Here is a 17,263-nt window from a genome sequence, read left to right as displayed (position 1 = left end):
CTGTGGTCAGTAACTCACTCCAACTCTCTGCAAAAACCTGAGAAGCAATCCTGAGGTCCCCAAAATGATCAAAGCTATGCAAAAAAAAACAAACCCTGATGAAATCCAGATATTGAATTTTCACCCGTGTCAGAAAAATTCAAACAATACTCAACCTTTTCAATTTACAACATACTCTATCACAGAGTACATTAAGTACAAAGTACTTAATTTGTAAATGTTCTCATTGTGTGTTCAAATAAAATCTAAATTGTTAACTAAATTGGTAGTTATGAATGAATTAATTCAAGTTTTTAATTCAATTCAATTAAAAAACTTTGTCCCCCATGTTTGTGCACATTTTTATTACCTTGCAGGGACCATTTCTGATATAAGCACTGACCTTGTTGGGACCTGTAGTCTTCATGGGGACCAAAGCCTGGTCATAATGTGTCAAAACTTAATTTCTGAGGTTGTGGTTAAGGTTCGGGGTATAGTGAATTGAGGTTAAGTTAAGGTTAGGGTTAGGCCTGAATTGGTTAGGGTTAGGGGTAGGGCTAGGATTCTGGTTAGGCTGTACAAAATCAATGGAGTCAGTGCAATGTCCTAACAAGAATATCTCTGAAAACCTCTGTGGCCACACACATACACACACACACACACACACACACACACACCCCAACATGTCTTGAATCACAGGTTGTACCAAACACACAACATATAAAGTCAGATATTTCCTGGAGCCATGTAGTTGGTGTCCTGTTCGTCCAAACAAAGGTAAGTACCACTTATTGGACAATATGTGATAACTTTTAATTGTGTTCTGACTCCATTTATATTTTGTCACTGGGGTGAAACTCTTCACTGAAATAAAAGATGTGTTCCAAACTGAAAAATTAACGATTTGAAAGATATAAACAGGTCAATTAAACGAAGATAACTATTGACAAAAATGGATGGTGTTTAAAGACCTACTGTGTAAATCATTTTTCACAGATCTCAATAGATTTATAAAGTGATACAGGCTGTGAAACTACACAGACTGTAAAAACTGAACTGAAGATTATCCAGTGAGGTTACCCTTTGTTGTTTCTTAAATATCATACATTAATTGTTAAATTATGAATACATTCAGATTTAATAATGAGTTATGTGTTGATTTTATATGTGAAGTTGATGCTCTGATGTTCTGTTTAAATTAGTTCTTTAATGTATTTGAGTGGCTTTATGCAGGATTATCCCTAAAACATTTAAGTTTTGTATTATTAGCATTTCCTGTTATAATTTATTCAGATTATTGTTGTATGTTTTTGATTTACTGTACAGCTAGCACTAAAGATTCAAACATGTTGATTATGTTCTTTTTTATTAGCATTCAAATGCACTGTCTGGGTGAATTTTACTTTTCTGTAAATTTGTCAATATATTCAAAAAGTATCAGATGTGTAGTTTCTCTCTACCTTATTTTGGCCAAAGTGTTTCTTATATGTGGAAAGTTATCCATGAATGGATGTTGTAAAAGGAAGGTCCTTTTTATATCGCTGTTTTCTCATATTTAGGCTTATATGGTTATTTCTTACAGTACTTACTGTATTTGCTGTAAATATTTAAATGTAACTAAATAATATCCAATTTCTTTTCTTTTATTAGACTTCTACTTTCAAGAGATGAATGTGTCAGCTGCCAACGTGACAGTTGTTTTACAGTATCGAGACTCCTTAACTAAAGCTGTGACCAAGAATGTGATCGTGGTGGTTATCGGGATCTCCATCAACTTCATTAATGCCAACCTCATTCACACCTTCCGCAAACACCAGGTCTGTTATTACTTTAATGACTTGTCACCACTAATAATGAATTTACTGAAGAAATCATCAGACGATTGTGGAACTGCTCTTTTTTCCGTCACCCATTGTTTTACAAAGGGGGTTTCCTAAATCTGGAGATTGGATTAGCATTGACTTTAGAGTTTGGGTTTTTTTTGGGGTTTAGTTCATTCTAAAATCCTAGTCATTCCCTGTTGAAAATCAGCTGGTGAAGTGATTGTCATGAGAAGTCAACTTAACACGTTTCATAACAACTAAAAACATTTCAAGAGTTTTAGAGTTTTTCCAAACAAGTAACTGCACACCTGCATTAATCTCATCCATTTTTGACTATTTTTCATGGATGTAGTCAGGACAGTAATAGGTGATAGGAATGTGACGTCTCCTTTCTTAATCCCACCTTTAGAAGTTCTGATTGGTTGATTTGTTTATTGATACAGCAAAACAACCATCAGTGGGCACAACATCAGATCTGTAGAAGTCACTACACAAAGCAGAGATGTGGGTGGCAACTCAGAGGCCTGGTACCAGGCTAGGAGCTTAGCTGGAGGAGAAAAGTTTGCGGCACCATTAATAAGTGGTTGACAAGTGAAAATGACAGAGGGCAGATACTGAGAGGTCCCCTATTTAACTTTTGAGCACATTGCATCCCCCTTTTCAATCTCAAAGCTCTGTCCGTCATAAATGTTTTCAAAGCTTTTCTCCTGTCTTCTGTACTTTCTTTCTCAACATTCAGATATTCTACATGAATCCCCGGTATATCCTTTTCATTCACCTGGTGGTCAACGACATGATCGTAGTGACAATGACCGTGACCCTGTTTATCATCAGCTACACCGTCTACAAATTTAATGTCTCCGTCTGCTGCGTCATTGTCCTGCTTATTATTTTCACCACTGAAAACACTCCTCTGAACCTGGCCTGCATGGCGGTGGAATGCTACATCGCCATCTGTCTCCCCCTTCATCATATGCAGATCTGTACTGTCAAAAGAACATCAATGCTGATTGGTTTAATCTGGATGACTTGCATCTTCTTTGGTCTTCCTGATCTCTTCATCACATTAGCCACAGAGCCACTGGACTTCTTTCATTCCAGAGTGTTCTGCCTCAGGGAAAATGTCTTCCCACATCCTCTCGCTGTTAAGAGGAGGGATATCACATTTTCACTGTTTCTAGTTATAGTCTGGTTTACCATATTTTACACTTACTTCAAGATCCTGTTTACTGCAAAGACAGCCAGCAAAGATGCAAAGAAAGCCAGGAACACTATCATGCTCCATGGGTTTCAGATACTTCTGTGTATGTCTTCATATGTAACCCCTCCGTTGAAAGAAGCTCTGCTGCGATGGTTTCCTAAGAATTATGCTGACTCCCTCTTTGCTATCTACATCATAGTTCAGATTCTGCCACGTTCCATTAGTCCAATCATCTATGGCTTTCGAGACAATACTTTCAGGAAGTACCTGAAAAATGACTTGTTGTGTAGGGTCAGAAAACCATAAGTAACCATTATTAGACTATAATTGTATCTTTAAAGAAAGATAAACCTTTAATCATTGACGGGATTCAGTGCACCCCTCAGTCCATACAACTTTTCCTTTTCACATCTTTCCATCAGACTCTTGAATTCATTTGTAACACACAATGTAAAGTTCAGCCAGACGCATAGCTGTCATGTAAATCCATCCATCGACTTATCCAGAAATGGGTCATGGTGGCATCAGACTAAGAAAGGACACCAAAACATCCATCACCCCAGCAATTTTCTCCATGTCCCCCTGGGGATTCCCAAGGTGTTCCTAGGCTAGTAGAGATATATAACCCTTTCAGCGTGTTCTGGGTCTGCTCCAGGGTCTTCTACCAGTTGGACATGCCTCCAGAGAGAGACAGCCAGGAGACATCTTGACCAGGTGCCCAAACCATCTCAGCTGGCTCATTTTGATGTGAAGTAGCAGCAGCTCCACACCACCTATCCCTGGATGTCTAAGCCCCTAATTTACCAACTGTTAAATTTAGAGGTTTACTTTCTGGCTCAGCATTCTTCATCACAACAGTCCGATACAATGCCAACATTACTGCTGATGCTGTACAGATCCACCTATCAACCTTACACTTAATCTTAACCTCACTTGTGAATAAGTTCCTGAGGTACTGAAAGTCCTTCACTGTGGGCAGCAACTCACTCCAACTCTCTGCAAAAAGCAGAGAAGCAATCCTGAGGTCCCCAAAATGATCAAAGCTATTTAGAAAAAAACAACCTAATGCAATTCAGATATTGAATTTTCACCAGTGTCAGAAAAATTCAAACAATACTCAACCCTTTCATTCTACAACAACACACTATCACAGAGATATGAAAGTACTTAATTTGTAAATGTTCTCATTGTGTGTTCAAATAAAATCTATATTGTTAACCACAATGGTAGTTATGAATGAATTATTTCAAGTTTTTAATTCAATTCAATTAAAAAACTTTGTCCCCCATGTTTGTGCACATTTTTATTACCTTATGGGGACCATTTCTGATATAAGCACTGACCTTGTTGGGACCTGTAGTCTTCATGGGGATCAAAACCTGGTCATAATGTGTCAAAACTTAATTTCTGAGGTCGTGGTTAAGGTTAGGGTTAGGCCTAAATTGGTTAGGCTGTACAAAATCAAGGGAGTCAGTGCAATGTCCTAACAAGAATAGCTGTGAAAACGTCTGTGACCACACACATACACACACACACACACACACACACACACATACACACACACACACCAACATGTCTTGAATCCCAGGTTGTACCAAACACACAACATATAAAGTCAGATATTTCCTGGAGCCATGTAGTTGGTGTTCTGCTGGTCCAAACAAAGGTAAGTGGTAAGAGATGTGTTCCGAACTGAAAAATGAACAATTTGCAAGATATAAACAGGTCAATTCAACGAAGATAACTATTGACAAAAATGGATGGTGTTTAAAGACGTACTGCGTAAATCATTTTTAACAGATCTCAATAGATTTATAAAGTTTTGGAAATGATACAGGCTGTGAAACTACACAGACTGTAAAAACTAAACTGAAGATTATCAAGTGAGGTTATCCTTTGTTGTTTCTTAAATATCATACATTAATTGTTAAATTGTAAATACATTCAGATTTAATAATGAGTTATGTGTTGATTTTACATGTGAAGTTGATGCTCTGATGTTGTGTTTAAATTAGTTATTTAATGTATTTGATTGGCTTTATGCAGGATTATCCCTAAAACATTTAAGTTTTGTATTATTAGCATTTCCTGTTATAATTTGCTCTGATTATTGTTATATGTTTTTGATTTACTGTACAGCTAGCACTAAAGATTCAAACATGTTGATTATGTTCTTTTTTATTAGCATTCAAATGCACTGTCTGGGTGAATTTTACTTTTCTGTAAATTCGGCAATATATTCAAAAAGTATCAGATGTGTAGTTTCTCTCTACCTTATTTTGGCCAAAGTGTTTCTTATATGTGGAAAGTTATCCATGAATGGATGTTGTAAAAGGAGGGTCCTTTTAAAATCACTGTTGTCTCATATTTAGGCTTATATGGTTATTTCTTACAGTACTTACTGTATTTGCTGTAAATATTTAAATGTAACTAAATTAAATCCAATTTCCTTTCCTTCATTAGACTTCTACTTTCAAGAGATGAATGTGTCAGCTGCCAATGTGTCAGTTGTTTTACAGTATCGAGACTCCTTCACTAAAGCTGTGACCAAGAATGTGATTGCTGTGGTTATCGGGATCTCCATCAACTTCATTAATGCCAGCCTCATTCACACCTTCCGTAAACACCAGGTCTGTTATTACTTTAATGACATGTCACCACTAATAATGAATTTACTGAAGAAATCATCAGACGATTGTGGGACTGTGCTCTTTTCCGTCACCCATTATTTTACAAAGGGGGTTTCCTAAATCTGGAGATTGGATTAGCATTGATTTTAGAGTTTGGGTTTTTTTTGGGTTTAGTTCATTCTAAAATCCTAGTCATTCCCTGTTGAAAATCAGCTGGTGAAGCGATTGTCATGAGAAGTCAACTTAACACGTTTCATAACAACTGAAAACATTTCAAGAGTTTTAGAGTTTTTCCAAACAAGTAACTGCACACCTGCATTAATCTCATCCATTTTTGATTATTTTTCATGGATGTAGTCAGGACAGTAATAGGTGATAGGAATGTGACGTCTCCTTTCTTAATCCCACCTTTATACAGTACATTCTGATTGGTTGATTGTTTATTGATACAGCAAAACAACCATCAGTGGGCACAACACCAGATCTGTATAATTCACTACACAAAGCAGAGATGTGGATGGCAACTCAGAGGCCTGGTACCAGGCTAGGAGCTTAGCTGGAGGAGAAATGTTTGTGGCACCATTAATAAGTGGTTGACAAGTGAAAATGACAGCAGGTAGATACTGAGAGGTCCCCTATTTAACTTTTGAGCACATTGCATCCCTTTTTCAATCTCAAAGCTCTGTCCGTCATAAATGTTTTCAACACTTTTCTCCTGTCTTCTGTACTTTCTTTCCCACCATCCAGATATTCTACATGAATCCCCGGTATATCCTTTTCATTCACCTGGTGGTCAACGACATGATCGTAGTGACAATGACCGTCACCCTGTTTATCATCAGCTACACCATCTACAAATTTAGTGTCTCCGTCTGCTGTGTCATTGTCCTGCTTCTGATTTTCACCACTGAAAACACTCCTCTGAACCTGGCCTGTATGGCGGTGGAATGCTACATCGCCATCTGCCTCCCTCTTCGCCACATGCAGATCTGTACTGTAAAGAGAACTTTAATGCTGATTGGTTTAATCTGGATGACTTGCATCTTCTCTGGTCTTCCTGATCTCTTCATCACATTAGCCACAGAGCCGTTGGACTTCTTTCATTCCCGAGTGTTTTGTGTCAGGGAAACTGTCTTCCCACATCCTCTCGCTGTTAAGAGGAGGGATATCACATATTCACTGTTTCTAGTTATAGTCTGGATTACCATATTTTACACTTACTTCAAGATCCTGTTTACTGCAAAGACAGCCAGCAAAGATGCAAAGAAAGCCAGGAAAACTATCATGCTCCATGGGTTTCAGATACTTCTGTGTATGTCTTCATATGCAACCCCTCCGTTGAAAGAAGCTTTGCTGCGATGGTTTCCTAAGAATTATGCAGACTCTCTCTATGCTATCTACATCATAGTTCAGATTCTGCCACGATCCATTAGTCCAATCATCTATGGCTTTCGAGACAATACTTTCAGGAAGTACCTGAAAAATGACTTCTTGTGTATGGTCAGAAAACCATAAGCAGCCATTCTCAGACTATAATTGAATCTTTCAAAAAAGGAAAACCTGTAATCATCGACAGGATTTCGTCAGTGCACCCCTCAGTCCATACATCTTTTCCTGTTCACATCTTTATATCAGGCTCCTGAGATCATTTGTAACACACAATGTAAATTTCAGTCAGACGCATAGCTGTTATGTAACTCCATCCATCGGCTTAATCCGAAATGGGTCATGGTGGCATCAGACTAAGAAAGGAAACCAAAACATCCTTCGCCCCAGCAATTTTCTCCATGTCCTCCTGGGGGTTCCCAAGGTGTTCCTAAGCTAGAAGAGATATGTAACCCTTTCAGCGTGTTCTGGGTCTGCTCCAGGGTCTTCTACCAGTTGGACATGCCTCCAGAGACATCCAGGAGACATCTTGACCAGGTGCCCAAACCACCTCAGCTGGCTCCTTTTGATGTGAAGTAGCAGCAGCTCCACACCATCTATCCCTGGATGTCTGAGTTCCTAATTTAATGACTGGTAAATTAAGAGGTTTAATTTCACAACAGTCTGATACAATGCCAACATTACTGCTGATTCTGCACCGATCCACCTATCAACCATATACTTCATCTTAACTTCACTTGTGAATAAAACCCTGAGATACATTAAGTCCTTCACTCTGGGCAGCAACTCACTCCAACTCTCTGCAAAAAGCTGAGAAGCAATCCTGAGGTCCCCAAAATGATCAAAGCTATTTAAAAGAAAAAACCCTGACGCAATCCAGATATTGAATTTTCACCAGTGTCAGAAAAATTCAAACAATACTCAACCCTTTCAATTTACAACACACACTATCACAGAGATATGAAATGTTGTTGTTGTGTGTTGAAATAAAATTCAAATTGTGAACTAAATTGATATTTACGAATGAATTAATTAATTCATATTGCCCTTTAAAATTCAATTATAAAACTTTGTCCCCTATGTTTGTGCACATTTCTATTACCTTGTGGGGACCATTTCTGATACAAACACTGACCTTGTTGGGACCTGTAATCCTCATGGGGACCAAAGCCTGGTCATAATGTCTCAAAACTTAATTTCTGAGATTGTGGTTAAGGTTAGAGGTAAGGTGTGAATTGATGTTAGGTTAAGGTTAGGGTTAGGCCTGAATTGGTTAGGGGTAGGGCTAGAATTCTGGTTAGGCTGTACAAAATCAATGGAGTCAGTGCAATGTCCTAACAAGAATAGCTGTGAAAGCCTCTGTGGCCACACACACACACACACGTCGAAAACATGCAAATGCACAGTCTTAAATCCCAGGCTGTACCAAACACACAACATATAAAGTCAGATATTTCCTGGAGCCATGTAGTTGGTGTCCTGTTCGTCCAAAAAAAGGTAAGTACCACTTATTGGACAATACGTGATAACTTTTAATTGTGTTCTGACTCCATTTATATTTTGTCACTGGGGTGAAACTCTTCACTGAAATAAAAGATTTGTTCCAAACTGAAAAATTAACGATTTGAAAGATAAGAAACAAGTTCATCCAACAAAAATAACTATTGACAAAAATGGATGGTGTTTAAAGACCTAATGTGTCAATCATTTTTCACAGATCTCAATAGATTTATAAAGTTTGGGAAATGATACAGGCTGTGGAACTACACAGACTGTAAAAACTAAACTGAAGATTATCAAATGAGGTTACCCATTGTTGTTTCTTAATTATCAAACTTTAATTGTTAAATTATAAATACATTCAGATTTAATAGTGAGTTATGTGTTGATTTTACATGTTAAGTTGATGTTCTGATGTTCTGGTTGAAATTAGTTCTTTATTGTATTTGAGTGGCTTTATGCAGGATTATCCCTAAAACATTTAAATTTTGTATTATTAAAATGTCCTATTATAATTCATTCTGATTATTCTTATATGATTTTTTACATTTTTTTATGAACGTGTCATGCAACAGAAGTGCCCAGCCTAAATGGGCTTACAAGACACCAAAACAAAAGAAGAAAGGAACAAATAATAACAAATGAAAACCAGATAACAGACATTACAGCAATTAAACATATAGACCGTCCTGACACTTTTTCCATGCTTCAGATACATATTTAGCCAACTTAAAGACATCAGAGTTAAACAGCCAGTTCATTCTGTCATCATCAGAGCACCAGAAAATTTCTGGGTTTTTAACATTTGAGTAAATATTGGAGTTCTCAGTTCATCATACAAGGGACAGTATAAAAGAAAATGTTCACATAATTCACATAACTTTTCATCTTCCAGAACGTTTTTAAATCTACCAACTTCAAGGTTCAAGGGAAGGATTCCTGTTCTCAGCTGTGCCACCTTTGATTTCTTGTTTATATGTCTTTGATTTACTGTACAGCTAGCACTAAAAATTCAAACGTGTTGATTATGTTCTTTTTTATGAGCACTCAAAAGCATACACTATGGTTATTTCTTGCAGTACTTACTGTAAATATTTAAATGTAACTAAATAATACCCATATTTTTTTCCTTCATTAGACTTCTACTTTCAAGAGATGAATGTGTCAGCTGCCAATGTGTCAGTTGTTTTACAGTATCGAGACTCCTTCACTAAAGCTGTGACCAAGAATGTGATTGTTGTGGTTATCGGGATCTCCATCAACTTCATTAATGCCAACCTCATTCACACCTTCCGTAAACACCAGGTCTGTTATTACTTTGATGACATGTCACCACTAATAATGCATTTACAGAAGATATCGGTTAGGAATCAAAATTTACATCATTAGGAGGATCTATAGAAACCAAAAACATAAACATAGAAAAATATGAATGTAGCATTGATGCCTTCACCCATTAAACTTCTGCTTGTCAAGACTAGACAGCATGTGTATGTGTATGTTACATTTAAATAACACCAACATTAGATTTTAGTGATGATTTTCAATAAACACATAAGATAAGGACGAGGCACAGTATGGCCAAAGTCATCACTGAGCAGAATTAAACTGTAATTTAACAAAGTACATACAACACAGATTGTTAGAAATTGTTAGAAATTACTTGATTTAAAAGCAGGTTTGTGGAGGGCAGGAGAGTTTTCACAACACCTGCTTTCCAGAATAGATTAGATAGGTGTAAATGGGGCAAAATTTACCATTAACATCAAATTGATATTTAATTTCAGTTATTTATTATAAATATAGTAACATATAATCATTTTTATTTAATGTAACACATAAAATATTGTCTTTTTGTTAAACTTTTCCTCCATTTGCATACTTTGGTTCCCACCATCCAGATATTCTACATGAATCCCCGCTATATCCTTTTTATTCACCTGGTGGTCAACGACATGATCCAAATGACGCTAACCATCATCCTGTTTGTTGTCAGCTACACCATCTACAAATTAAATGTCTCCATCTGCTGCATCTTCATCCTGATTGCTCTTTTCACCACTGAAAACACTCCTCTGAACCTGGCCTGCATGGCGGTGGAGTGCTACATCGCTATCTGTCACCCCCTTCGCCACGTGCAGATCTGTACTGTGAAGAGAACTTTAATGCTGATTGGTTTAATCTGGATGACCAGCATGTTGTCTGTTCTTCCTGATCTCTTCATCACCTTAGCCACAGAACCACTGGACTTCTTTCATTCCAGAGTGTTCTGTCTTAGACAAACTGCCTTCCCAAATCCTCTTATTGTTAAGAAGAGGGATATCACATATTCGCTGTTTCTAGTTATAGTCTGGATTACCATATTTTACACTTACTTCAAGATCCTGTTTACTGCAAAGACAGCCAACAAAGATGCAAAGAAAGCCAGGAACACTATCATGCTCCATGGGTTTCAGCTGCTTCTGTGTATGTCTTCATATGCAACCCCTCAGTTGAAAGAAGCTTTGCTGAGATGGTTTCCTAAGAATTATGCAGACTCCCTCTTTGCTATCTACATTACAGTTCAGATTCTGCCACGATCCATTAGTCCAATCATCTATGGCTTTCGAGACAATACTTTCAGGAAGTACCTGAAAAAATATCTGTTATGTAAGGTCAGCTAATGGTAAGCAACCATTCTTAGACTATAACTGAATAGTCCTAAACCTTTAGTCATCAACAGGATTTCCTGAGTGCACACCTCAGTTGGTTCAACTTTGTCTATTAACTTATTTTCATTAGGTTCTTAAATGTATTTGTAACACAATATAAAGTGAGTTGTCCATGCAGCAAGGATTCGGGTTAGGTGTCTTTGCAAGGGTGAAGCCGGTCCACTGTTCAATGACAAGGATGAAATCCCCATTGTTTGTCGTCAAACTCAGGTTCGACAGTCAGTCCGAGCATTCTCCCCAGAACCCTGGCATAAGCTTTTCCTGAGTGGTGAGAACCCATGGTCCCTTTTTTTAGATGGTGGGAACCACTACCCTGGTCTGCCATTACACACGCATTGTCCCCAATCTTCATGTGTCACTGAAGAGGCATGCTTACCATGATAGCTGAATAATGTCTAGAACCTTCAGCATCTCAGGGCAAATCTCATCCACATATTGTCTCCTTGTACATTGTCTCCTCTCTACATGGGATATGAGTGAGGCTTCTCCTGAGTTGTCCATCACTGTGTCCTCCAAAGAGGACATGTTGGTTGTGTAAATCCAAACTCATAAATGGATGTATTCATGGGACATGCAGATCGAAGCTGTCAAGTTATTCAGTGTTCAAATAATATAGTTGTACAAGACTTAAAATATAATTTTTTTTTAACACAAAAACCCAAATTGGTCTTTGTATTATGGCAAGTGTATAGTTTTATACCAATGACTGTAACTGAAATATCCAAATGTATTGCACTTTAATTGACATTGCTTTAATCATAAAGATCTTACTTGTAAAACAAAGTGTGTGACAATTTGAGTTTTGCTGATGCGCTCATATGAAACACATTCAGAGAAACATTCAAGTTGACTAACGAGTTGATTAGTTGTAATTTTACCATTTATGTTCAACTGATGTTACAAAAATTATGTCCTGTGTTTGAACTTCATTCATTCATTTTCCAAACTGCTTATCCTCTCTAGAGGGATACGGCAGGGCTGGAGCCAATCCCAGCTGTAATAAGGCGAGAAGGTACACCCTGGACAGGTCGCCAGTCCCTCGCAGTGTTTGAACTTCACTTTCAGATAATTAAAATTTATTTTTTTGTACCTTTGTCATCCATGAATGTAGTGCATACATTTGTTTTATGTCTGGTGTAGTGTCTTTTAATTTATGACGGTGGTCTGTATGACTCCAATCTGATGGTAGAAAAGGGGAGTGAGATTTCTCTGTTTTCTCTTCTGACATCCAAAGGAGACACCAGTATCTGTGTAATATTACTTTTATGTAGTTCTGTCACTATGGGTTGCTCCGTGGAATGTTAATGAGAGAGACCATGTCAGTTTCCATATCAAACATCTCCTCTCCACATATATCAGGCTGAGGTAAAAGGATCACTGTAGGGCAGTTCCTCTCGACAATGCATACTGTGGAGACATCCTCTTCATCTGTGTCCCGGACACTAAAAAGCAGATGGAACGAAATCGTGTGAGAACAGATTCAGCAGTGGACAATAGTGGACACAGCAGGTAGCACTATATACTTAGGGCAAACCATTCACAACATATTATAATAAAATAAAAGAGTTCTTACTCTATAGTAAATTTAAAATAAATAAATAATGATGATAGAAAATAAATAAATACAATTAAGAATAGCACATTTTTCACTGTAACTGTAGCTATATATTTGTGTGTAAAAAATAATACAATTAACTATATAAAATGTATCCTAATATAGCTAAATAATACATTATTATTAGACTTATGTGAACCATTATAACTCATTTTTAAGTAACCAAACATTAGGCCTACAGTTTACAGTCGAGCTAACTAGCAGGCAATGACTGAAAATTGGTCGTCTACCAAGATAAAAAAAAAATATATATATAATTACGCTGTGCACATACAAATAAAGCTAAGTATAAGCATCATAAAGGGCCTCTGATATATGATCATTCAAAAGAGGTAGCTATTTACCCCTGGACATACTTTCATAGCTGGTGAAGTCGAGCTTAAAAACTAGCTGGCAATCAGTTGTCTGGCAAGATAAAAATATACATAACAACGCTGTGTGCATACAAATAATGATCAGTGTATGGATAAAATATATACACAGCTGACAATTCAAAAGTGGTAGCTATTAAATCAACTTACCTCAGAAGTTACTCGACGGCCAGCAATGCAAATGAATGATGTGCAACGCCATAGACGTGAATTTTGGAACTATTCAAGGCTGCGTACCCCGGAAGTAGAGCGTACAACGGAGTCCTATAGGAGTGTCGCAACTCTTCTATCTCTATGGCGCTGGATCGGCGTATCGTTACACCCCTAGTTACGGGTAGGAAACAGTGTCATCTTTTAAAAAAAAAAGTTTTTCTTCAGACTTGCCCATGGAGGTGGAGGTGGGGAGGAAAAAATACTGTGAGAATCATCGACCCTGCTTTTAATTTTGAAGATCGAAACTGAATGCATGTTTTTCGATTTAGAATCAAAATCATGACACGCCTCCAAAACTAATTACAAAATGTCATGAAGTCAACTTTAGTTGTGCTAGTGTAACAACCAGAAGTAGTTTTTCTTTAAAATTATATAGCCTCTCTATAACATACGAGAAGACTCAACTAATAACTTTGGACCAGCGTGTCAAAAGTCTAAATTCGCTCAGGAGAAATGGGCATCGAACAACAAAACTGGACACAAGACAAACTGTTGTGATTAAAAAGGTAAGTAAAACTATTTCTTTCTTTCATTAATCAGTTCTTTTTCTTTCTCTTTTTTATATTCTCTCAAAATAACAACATTTACCAAATATAACAATAACACTACAACATGTATACAATAGAAATAAATAAATACAAAAATAAATTAACTTTTCCCTTTTCTTTAGATATAATCCTGAATTCGCCTGTCAGGTGAGTATCTAATTATTGTTAATTATTCATTTAATTTAGTATTAATTTAGTTTTATATTAAGTGCTAAATTTATTTCAGTATGATTAAAATGTCTTTGTTTGGCTAGAATTAAACTTTTTGTTCCTATTTTGGTCTCTACCCCATAGGTGGTTCGTTCAACCCTATTCTTCCCTTTCTAACTAAATATAAACATTTCTATTGGTTCAGGGGTTGGCTCGCCACTTCAGACCTACTGTACTGTTCACTACCGGAACCAGCCGAGCTGAAGAATCTCTGGTGCATGATGATGATGATTACGAGGATGAAGGGGATGACTAGGACGAAGAGGATGACGAGGATGAAGAGGATGGAGGGAATGAAGAGGATGATGAAGGCAAGGAGGATAATGAGGAGGATGAGGACGAGGAGGATGAGGCCTTGTAACCACAAAGCTGAAAAATAATAATAATAATCACTACACAGATCAAATACTCTTTTTTTTCACTGTTCTATATTTACAAATTATCATTTGATTGAAATTTTATTAAACTAAACAAAATTAAACTTGCAATCTTCCTTATCATGTTTGCTCTTCTCTCTTTTTTTCCTTTTCAATCATTACAACATTAAAAATCAATAACACAATTACAAACAGGTTATATAAATTTAACTTAAGATATATACAATATGATAATTATAGTACAACTAATACAACTTTAACATTGACTTATCTACAAATTGATTTCTATATACACACAACTCAAAATAGCTACTAATCAGGTAATTATCCACAATTGCTAACGTTAGCGTTGTTAGCACCAAGGGCTATAAACGGCTACCAATGCTAGCGGTTGCTAATGGTCGCTAACGCTAGTACTATTAGCACCCATGGCTATTAACATCCACCAACGGTTGTCAGCATAACCGTTGCTAACGCTAGCGCTAACGTTTTACTTTTTTTCTTCCCTATACTAAACTGTTTTGTCAGTGAATATTGCCATATTTACAACAAATTGGTTTCAATCAAAACTCACCGGGATGTTACTACAGCAAACAGAGCAGCAGTAGTGTGACTGCTCCAGGTTTAGCTGTCTTTGATCAATCACTCTGGGTTCTGCTCAACTGTCTGTGTATCTGGGTCAGCTGCTGCTTTGACAGCAGGGTGACAGGCTGAGTCTGTGTGCTGGTACAACGGTTATTTACAACGGTTATCTAAAAAATCATTCCCACATAAATTCACTTTTCTCTAATCAATTTTCTAAGTTATCCAATTTATTTTATTCCACTGTTTTGGTAACTGGGGGTTAGGCTACACAAGTTTGCACATTTAAGTTTGTGCAGGCAAATTAGATTTGTCTGCACTGCTGACATCTAAGAAACAGCTATTTTCAAAGCAGCTATAGTGAGTTTGGTATGTCATTTGATAGACCTGAGGGTGGTGGTATCACTCTGATGATACGCACACACTCACAAACAGACTCACATGCACACATGCATACTTACATAAAACCTAACACGCAAACACACATCCCTGAATACCGAGATGTCTGAACACACAGTCATTTTCTGGAGCCACTTTGTTGACATGCTTGTCTATCTGCATTAGCTGAGGTAGGTTCTACTTACTGTACATTTTACACTATTTACATATCACATGAAGTATTAGAAGTGATGTGAAATGTGAAGTGAATGAAATGTTTTCATAATCTAATTCATGTTCCTATATCTATCTTGCTCTTACTATTAATGTAAATCAAATAGTCACATAGGTCTATTTGCTGTGCATAAAATACAAAAGCAACTATTTCTAGAACACTGGGCTCTGTTGGATGACACAAAATTAACTTTACAACTGAAATGTAAATTTGTTAAGCGGTTGAGATGCAGTTTAAATAACCTTGGCTGATAAAATGACTGTAAACAGATCAACTAACTAAATGAGGATCTTCTTTTCAACAATTGACTTTTTGTGGTCATGCTGTTTTGTTTTACATCACCACACTTTTATTACATGACTGTAAGTGTTTTAATTTAAAGTCCAGTGAGTAAAATATTGATTTTTATATTTTAGGTTGATGACCTGTTTGTCTGCTTCAGGTGAGTTCTTCCTTTTCTCATGTTGTCAAATTTGGGACAAACATTAATATTGTAAAATTGTCATGCAAAAGGGATTTCTTCACATTTATCATTATTCAAAGTATTACATTCATTGATGTTACTACTAAACTACTATTATGAAATTATTCTTATTCATTGTCAGTATGTTGTCTCACCATGCAAGTTCAAACATTGCTTAGTCTGACGAGTTAGATACAAACCACAGATTTACACCTCACCCAAGCAGGTCTAAATTGTTAGAAAGATGGGTAACCAAATGAAATTTTCTTTCATTACATTGTATAATGAATAATGTGTAGAATTTTTGTAAATGCGAACATTTTTAGGATCCACTGTATGTCTTAGACTCTATAGGTCTGCACTGCTCCTGACAATCGTGAGTTAGTTAGTTATATGAAATGAAATATTTGTCAGACATAAAATCTTCCACAACAGAGTTCCCTGTTAAGGAACTCTTTGGCATTTTATAGACCAAACAACTAATCTTATGTGAGAAAATAATCATCAGATTAATTGATGATGAAAATAATTGCTAGTTGTAGACCAACATTTTACTGAAAAATGTAGTACTTAGATAATTATATAATGAGTAATAAAACATGTAGACTGACTGACTTCAGTCTTTTCTCTGCAGGGAGACCAGTAAAGCTGCCTGTTTCTATGGTTAATGGTAGTGTACCTGAACATCACAGTTTTTAAGTTAATTTTGATATTGAGTTCAATTCTGCTTTACATAACGCTCTACACTACAGTTGTTATCTGACAGTATGTTCTTAAACTGAATAAATCAACAGAGCACTTGTCTTTATACATAATGGAACAATTGCTCTTAACTTGACTTCATGTATATTGTTTTGAAAAATAAAAAATCAGTTAATCATAGAAAACAAATATTTCACCACTCTATTCCAAGAGATAACAAAAACCCAAAATGCTAAATGCATAATTTGCTTTAATCTAAATATGATGATTCACATGAATGTGTCTTATTTGTGGGTACATTAGTGACACACATTTAATTCTCTCTGTGACTTAAGAAAG

The 17,263-nt window shown here is 36.5% G+C and overlaps 3 protein-coding genes across 3 annotated transcripts; all 3 read left to right on the top strand.

Moving 5' to 3' along the window:
- Window positions 1-1,646: 1,646 nt before the first annotated feature.
- On the top strand, window positions 1,647-3,309 carry LOC128355885 (odorant receptor 131-2-like). The gene is made up of 2 exons (XM_053316265.1): window positions 1,647-1,796; window positions 2,542-3,309. The coding sequence occupies exons 1-2, from the start codon at window positions 1,647-1,649 to the stop codon at window positions 3,307-3,309; spliced, it is 918 nt and encodes a 305-aa protein (XP_053172240.1).
- Window positions 3,310-5,483: 2,174 nt separating this feature from the next.
- LOC128355400 (odorant receptor 131-2-like) lies at window positions 5,484-7,598 on the top strand. Its single transcript, XM_053315638.1, has 3 exons — window positions 5,484-5,633; window positions 6,381-7,128; window positions 7,444-7,598. Exons 1-3 carry the CDS (start codon window positions 5,484-5,486, stop codon window positions 7,596-7,598), a joined length of 1,053 nt encoding a protein of 350 aa, XP_053171613.1.
- Window positions 7,599-9,674: 2,076 nt separating this feature from the next.
- LOC128355889 (odorant receptor 131-2-like) lies at window positions 9,675-11,182 on the top strand. Its single transcript, XM_053316271.1, has 2 exons — window positions 9,675-9,824; window positions 10,421-11,182. Exons 1-2 carry the CDS (start codon window positions 9,675-9,677, stop codon window positions 11,180-11,182), a joined length of 912 nt encoding a protein of 303 aa, XP_053172246.1.
- The last annotated feature ends 6,081 nt before the right edge of the window (window positions 11,183-17,263 follow it).

Source organism: Scomber japonicus, chromosome 3, assembly GCF_027409825.1.
Source record: "Scomber japonicus isolate fScoJap1 chromosome 3, fScoJap1.pri, whole genome shotgun sequence".
Taxonomy (NCBI): Eukaryota; Metazoa; Chordata; class Actinopteri; order Scombriformes; family Scombridae; genus Scomber; species Scomber japonicus.
The sequence above is the reverse complement of the archived record's forward strand: the minus strand, read 5'-3'. Positions and strand labels throughout refer to the sequence as shown.